Source organism: Palaemon carinicauda, chromosome 39 (genome assembly GCF_036898095.1).
Source record: "Palaemon carinicauda isolate YSFRI2023 chromosome 39, ASM3689809v2, whole genome shotgun sequence".
Classification (NCBI taxonomy): domain Eukaryota; kingdom Metazoa; phylum Arthropoda; class Malacostraca; order Decapoda; family Palaemonidae; genus Palaemon; species Palaemon carinicauda.
In genome coordinates, this window is record NC_090763.1 from 45,785,159 (window position 1) to 45,792,658 (window position 7,500).

Consider the following 7,500-nt stretch of genomic DNA (forward strand, 5'->3'; position numbering starts at 1 on the left):
ATGATTTTACTTCAATTTTCAGTTTGATTCATAACTTACAGATGAAGGCATCTGTGGCTCTAGGAATAGTGCTTGCTTCTGGACACTCCAAAGCATCTGTGGCTCTAGGAATAGTGCTTGCTTCTGGACACTCCAAAGCATCTGTGGCTCTAGGAATAGTGCTTGCTCTGGACACTCCAAAGCATCTGTGGCTCTAGGAATAGTGCTTGCTTCTGGACACTCCAAAACATCTGTGGCTCTAGGAATAGTGCTTGCTCTGGACACTCCAAAGCATCTGTGGCTCTAGGAATAGTGCTTGCTCTGGACACTCCAAAGCATCTGTGGCTCTAGGAATAGTGCTTGCTTCTGGACACTCCAAAGCATCTGTGGCTCTAGGAATAGTGCTTGCTTCTGGACACTCCAAAGCATCTGTGGCTCTAGGAATAGTGCTTGCTTCTGGACACTCCAAAGCATCTGTGGCTCTAGGAATAGTGCTTGCTCTGGACACCCCAAAGCATCTGTGGCTCTAGGAATAGTGCTTGCTTCTGGACACTCCAAAGCATCTGTGGCTCTAGGAATAGTGCTTGCTTCTGGACACTCCAAAGCATCTGGGGCTCTAGGAATAGTGCTTACTCTGGACACTCCAAAGCATCTGTGGTTCTAGGAATAGTGCTTGCTCTGGACACTCCAAAGCATCTGTGGCTCTAGGAATAGTGCTGGCTCCGGACACTCCAAAGGGATCAATTTTATTGAAGACCCATCAGTAAATATCAAAGGATATTTAATCTCTCAATGAATTGATTCAATGAAATTGTTTCAATTAAATTCATATCAAATAATTGACGAAAACATTGATCGTGTGTTAAAAGTTGGGGCCTAAGAATTGATAATTGTTTGCGAATCATTTTCATTATACAAGTTGTTGGCTTTGGTTTTAATAACTTCATCGAAATTACGATCTTGATGATAATCAGCAAAAAAAAAAAAAAAAAAAAAATCCTTTAGAGTAATACACCAATAATTTATAAACAAATAAAACAAAGTTATGAGTAGACGATATAAAGCTGAGAGAGAGAGAGAGAGAGAGAGAGAGAGAGAGAGAGAGGAGAGAGAGAGAGAGAGAGAGAGAGAGAGAGAGAGAGAGAGAGAGAGAGCAGAGCCTTGGTAACGTTTCGATGATTCTAGAGAAGCACGGATATCAAAAAAGGATGTCATGGAAGATAAAAAATGCTTGGAAATTTATTGTCTTTCATCACTACAATTTTATGATTATCTTTAAGAAATATATATTGTTTTTATTCTGCCATTTATGAGATTTGCAGTAAATGGAATTCTACTAACCTAGGCCAGGAAATGGTTATTTGAGCAAATTGACAAAGCTGGCATATCTAGTATTTTTTGGAATTTCCTTGTCATATCTCTCTCTCTCTCTCTCTCTCTCTCTCTCTCTCTCTCTCTCTCTCTCTCTCTCTCTCTCTCTCTCTCTCTCTCTCTCTCTTCAACGGTTAACGGTACAGAAAGAATGTGATGTGATGTGATTTATAGCATTTATATTGTCATCTCTCTCTCTCTCTCTCTCTCTCTCTCTCTCTCTCTCTCTCTCTCTCTCTCTCTCTCTCTTCAACGGTTAACAGTACAGAAAGAATGTGATGTGATGTGACTTATAGCATTTTTAGCATTTTGTTTATCAAATAAGTAATAAAAACGATAAGGATAAACCTCTCTCTCTCTCTCTCTCTCTCTCTCTCTCTCTCTCTCTCTCTCTCTCTCTCTCTCTCTCTCTCTCTCTCTCTCTTCAACGGTTAACGGTACAGGAAGAATGTGATGTGATGTGACTTATAGCATTTATAGCATTTTGTTTATCAAATAAGTAATAAAAACGATAAGGATAAACCTCTCTCTCTCTCTCTCTCTCTCTCTCTCTCTCTCTCCTCTCTCTCTCTCTCTCTCTCTCTCTCTCTCTCTCTCTTCAACGGTTAACGGTACAGAAAGAATGTGATGTGATGTGATTTATAGCATTTTGTTTATCAAATAAGTAATAAAAACGATAAGGATAAACCTCTCTCTCTCTCTCTCTCTCTCTCTCTCTCTCTCTCTCTCTCTCTCTCTCTCTCTCTTCAACGGTTAACGGTACAGAAAGAATGTGATGTGATGTGACTTATAGCATTTATAGCATTTTGTTTATCAAATAAGTCATAAAAACGATAAGGATAAACTATGATCTTTTCTAATTTTCACCTGTCTTGTTTTCAGGTAGAGACCATCCCAAGAAACAAAATTGCCTCCCCAAAAAAATGCCCGAAGCTGCGATATCAAGAAGCCTTTTACTCCTGGCGACGGCTGTCCTTCTACCAGGCATCGATGCCTCCAAGGCACTGTCTTGCGAAGAGGAGTGTCACTGCGTAGAACAGAAAGGGTTGACCAAAGAAATGAGGATTGTTTGCAATAATACCGGGTCAGAGGTATAAGCAATAATTCTGTATATATGTATATTGGGTAGTTTATTTCCTTTATTTCTTTTTCCTTACTAGGTTATTTTCCCCTTGTTGCAGCCCTTGGCTTTATAGCATCCTATTTTCCTTTCTGAAAATATAACTTAAGAACGTCAGTCATTAATATTATATAGGCCTACCCTCTCAAAATGTAACTTAAAAACTTCAGTCATTAATATTATATAGGCCTACTTTCTCTAAATGTAACTTAAAAACCCAAGTGATTAATATTATATAGGCCTACCTTCTCAAAATGTAACTTAAAAACTTGTCATCAATATTATAGAGGCCTACCTTCTCTAAATGTAACTTAAAAACCTCAGTGATTATTATTACATAGGCCTACCTTCTCAAAGTGTAATTTGAAAATCTCAATGATCAATATTGTATACATTCTTATCAAAAACAGCCTGTCCACCTAGCAAAGGAGATCCTTTCATTTCCGTCATCAGTCCGGTTATATGAAGTCTACGTTCGCGTTGAAAACAGCCCCCATGTCACCATCACAGAGGGATTTCTCACTGCTTGGAAAGCCTTCCATTCATCTGCCCTAGACGTCTGGGATGTGGCTTACCTCTCTTTTCCTAAGAACCTGCCCGAAAAAGAGTTCTCAGATCCACTGAGACAGGTGTTTGCAGGTGAGGTTACTCTCTTATTTCAATGAAGTCTTTTTTGGTAATGGTAGCAGCAGTAGAGGATTCAGCATTATGAAGCTTCATCTGTGGTGGATAATGTGGGAGGGTGGGCTGTGACACCCTAGCAGTACAAGCTGAACTCGGTTGAGTCCCTTGTTAGGCTGGAAGGAACGTAGAGAGTAGAGGTCCCCTTTTTTGTTTTTGTTTCTTTGTTGATGTCGGCTACCCCCCAAAATTGGGGGAAGTGCCTTGGTATATGTATGTATGTATGTAAGAAGCAGTAACTTAACATAAGAGTTAACTGCAGTAGTATCTCATGTTGAAGATCTCCTTATTGATATCGTTCTGATAGAATGATCTATTTTTTCATCAATTTCAGGAATAGGTATCAAAGGGTGCACTCTGGACGAACTGCCAAGATACTTGTTTAGCGGCAAACAGAAAGCTGGGCTGAGGCTACTTCAGTCAACCGTTGGAATCATTCAAACGGATGCTTTTAGCCATGTGGAAACTTTGCGGTACTTGGAAGTGGTCAATGCTACCATTGGAATTTTCAAACAACCCGCGGCTGCATCTGGTAAATATTTGAGTGCTGGTACTAGTTCTTCCAGCGGTGTTCAGTTTCACAACTCAGTCATTGGTCGTATTGAATCTGGAGCTTTCAACGTGAGTTCCGCCAATCAGGAAATGCTTTTCGACAACGTAACGGTAGGTCGCTTGGACACAGATGCAATAGTGATCAGCCAAACAAGACTTATACTGAGGAACTCCAGCGTGGGGGACATGCGCTCTGGGGCTTTGAGAACGGAAGACAACGGGAACATCAGAGTTAAAAATAACTATATCATTGCCCAGCCGGGTGCACTGACTCACCTGAAGTGCTCTTACTCTGATCATCACATCACTGATAACCATATTGTTGTTGCATATTCAGGTGCTATGGAACCTGTAGAGCCTGATTGGGATGAGGCCACCAACGCAACAGAGACAATTTTTTCTTCATACCAAGAACCCACTCTAGTTGATATGGCCTCCAGTAGTTTGAAACAGGTGCTAGACCCAACATGCATACCTCTCAATCTACCTAATTGGGCTATAGAAACTCCTTGTAGGCAAGTTGGAATTTCCAAGCCCAGTATCAGTAGAGAAAACTCCCGTGTAATGTACATTGTCCTTTACAGTCTCATAGGAATATGCATCATTGCAATCATTGCGTGTATAGCGCTTGCTTGTATATTGGTAAATGCAAAGAACAGAAGACCAACGACTGTGAATTCGCCTGCCATCGTTATGAGTCAAATAAATGACCCTCTTTATGAGGAAGCTGCCCATTTTCTGATACCCTCACAGAGCGTCCCACCAGTTCCCCCTCCCGTCCAGTCTCTCCCTCCAGGCAAGGAAGCCTCTTGTTCAGGCACTTTCAGCAGAAATGGTTGCGCCGCTGGTGCTTTGAGCAATGCCAGAGTTGAAAATGAATATGCAGCCATGCGTTAAGTTTTATTACACAGGATATGAATGTAAATAAGAAATCTAAATAGAAAAAACACGCGTAAGGTATTCCTTTTTCATGAATGGAATGCTTATTAAAAGAAACCGTGCCTTGCCTTGTATAGATAGATTCATTATAAGATTTAGGATGTTTTTAATGAATAGAAATAACTGAAAGGAAGACTACAGTTGGACACTGTAGGCCTCCATGTACGATCCATCACTTTCTTGGATTTGTCAGCTATTTGTGCAGTACAGTGTCGAATCTACCCAAAATAAAATGTATAAAAAGTGCTACGATTACTGAGAAAGATGACTTAAGCGCTTTCAAAATTGACACAGCACACTGGCGAAATCATTAAGGGAAAAACTTCCAAAATTGACACAGCACTGGTGAAATCATTAAGGGAAAAACCATGCAAAATTGACACAGCACACTGGCGAAATCATGAAGGGAAGAACCATGCAAAATTGACACAGCACACTGGCGAAATCATGAAGGGAAGAACCATGCAAAATTGACACAGCACACTGGCGAAATCATGAAGGGAAAACCATGCAAAATTGGCACAGCACACTAGCGAAATCATGAAGGGAAAACCATGCAAAATTGACACAGCACACTGGCGAAATCATGAAGGGAAAACCATGCAAAATTGGCACAGCACACTAGCGAAATCATGAAGGGAAAACCATGCAAAATTGACACGGAACACTGGCGAAATCATGAAGGGAAAAACCATGCTTATTCCAAAATAGTCAGACGTATTTTTAATTTCTGATGAAAAACAAAAATATTTTTTTTATTCACTTCTGTTAGCTGATATTAAGAGATAGTTATATTTCAGGTGATACCATTCCCACTGCTATTAGATATGATACTCACTTTGTGATAGAAACTGGTCTAACTTACAGTTAATTTGCTTTCTTTAAAGTGGTCAGTAATCTCAGAAGCGTAATTCATTACGCATGCGTATCAGTACACATGAAAAAGATAAATGAAGATTAGGCCGAAAATATCATTGATTACCGAATTTCAATACTCTCTCTCTCTCTCTCTCTCTCTCTCTCTCTCTCTCTCTCTCTCTCTCTCTCTCTCTCTCTCTCTCTCTCTCAGTTTACAGCTAGAATTAGAAAAATGTGAGGGCGATACCTGTAAAATTATGATTACTATAGTCAATTCTTTTTTAGTGAGGCATATTTACACCGACTTGCAATGGTGCCCTTTTCGCTCGGAAAAGTTTCCTGATCGCTGATTGGTTGAACAAGATAATTCTAACCAATCAGATAGCAGGAAATCTTTCCAAGCTAAAAGGGCACCGCTGCGAGTCAGTACAAATGCGCCTCATTAAAAAAGATTGAGTATAGGCCAAAGAAAGAGAGAATAGCCTGATAATTACCATATGAAAAGATATCTTTACGTAAGAGATGGATTAAGTCTTGTGTAATTTTCAAGTGAATATAGATTCGTGTTTACTATAGTCCATTTCTTTTAGCGAAGCATATTTGCACCGACTCGCGGTGGTGCCCTTTTAGCTCGGAAAAGTCTCCTGATCGCTGATTGGTTATAATTATCTTTTCCAACCAATCAGCGATCCGGACACTTTTCCGAGCTAAAAGGGCACCGCTGCGAGTCGGTGCAAATATGCATTGCTAAAAGTCTCCTGATCGCTGATTGGTTAGAATTATCTTGTCCAACCAATCAGCGATCCGGACACTTTTCCGAGCTAAAAGGGCACCGCTGCGAGTCGGTGCAAATATGCATTGCTAAAAGTCTCCTGATCGCTGATTGGTTAGAATTATCTTGTCCAACCAATCAGTGATCCGGAAACTTTTCCGAGCTAAAAGGGCACCGCCGCGAATCGGTGCAAATATGCATCGCTAAAAGAAATGGACTATAGGTACTGTAAAACTTTGAAAAATATAAATATTGTTCTTTTAAGAAATTGTTTGCTTCAATATCTTTTCTCTTTATAACGAAGACTTCATGTAATGTCTATTCTTCCAGTTTCATGGATTATGTATGTATCAAACCATTTGTTTCTGAGTTCGATTTTTATAATAAGTATTTTCTTCAAAAATATATCTTTCTGAAAATTGTATTATTATCCTTTGTTAAAGTTTTTATAGTTTATATAGGAAATATTTTAATGTTACTGATCTTAAATTATTTTATTTTTCCTTGTTTCCTTTCCTCACTGGGCTTTTTTCCCTGTTGGGGTTCCTGGGCTTATGGCATCCTGCTTTTCCAACTAGGGTTGTAGCCTAGCAAGTAATAATAATAATAATAATAATAATAATAATAATAATAATAATAATAATAATAATAATGGAATAGAAAAGTTGTTTTTATTACCAAGACGAATGTTACAGATTTCATTTTCTGTTGTCTTTCTACGCACATAATTATTATTTTTTGTCCCTATTGCATTTCAGAGACAAATTTCTCACTCTTATGGTCATTGCACATATACACAACAGTATGCTTCTATATTGTCTTTGCACATATAAATTCTATTTACTTCGTCTTTGTACATATAAATATTTCCCTCCATATTGTCTTTGTACAAACAAAATAAAATTCGTAATTTGTAATGTCTTGCAAGATATGTAAAAAATTAGTAATCTCTCTTGGGAAATGCGAAGAGCAAGCCCAACCCATCTCCATCTACCCCTCATCATGATCTCGTCCACATATGGCACTCGAGTAATCTTTCTTTTAGCTTCTTTTCTAATCCTGTCCTGTCATTTAATTCCCAATATTCTTCTGAGGGCTTTGTTGGATATTGTTTCATTGTCATACCATGACTCATGTTCATACAGTAACACAGATCTCACTAAACTGATATATAGTCTATTTATTTGTCATTTCAGGCCGTTTGATTTCCAAATTTCACTTAACCTAG

The 7,500-nt window shown here is 38.9% G+C and overlaps 1 protein-coding gene across 1 annotated transcript in view; it reads left to right on the forward strand.

The window, feature by feature from the left end:
• The window catches only part of LOC137631156 (uncharacterized), a 17,455-nt gene extending 11,380 nt beyond the window's left edge, over positions 1-6,075 (forward strand). Inside the window, exons 2-4 of the mRNA XM_068362860.1 lie at positions 2,233-2,441; positions 2,881-3,109; positions 3,486-6,075. Coding sequence (XP_068218961.1) covers positions 2,274-2,441; positions 2,881-3,109; positions 3,486-4,600 — 1,512 coding nt within the window. The 5' untranslated portion in view covers positions 2,233-2,273 and the 3' untranslated portion in view covers positions 4,601-6,075. The remainder of the gene's footprint in view (positions 1-2,232; positions 2,442-2,880; positions 3,110-3,485) is intronic.
• The last annotated feature ends 1,425 nt before the right edge of the window (positions 6,076-7,500 follow it).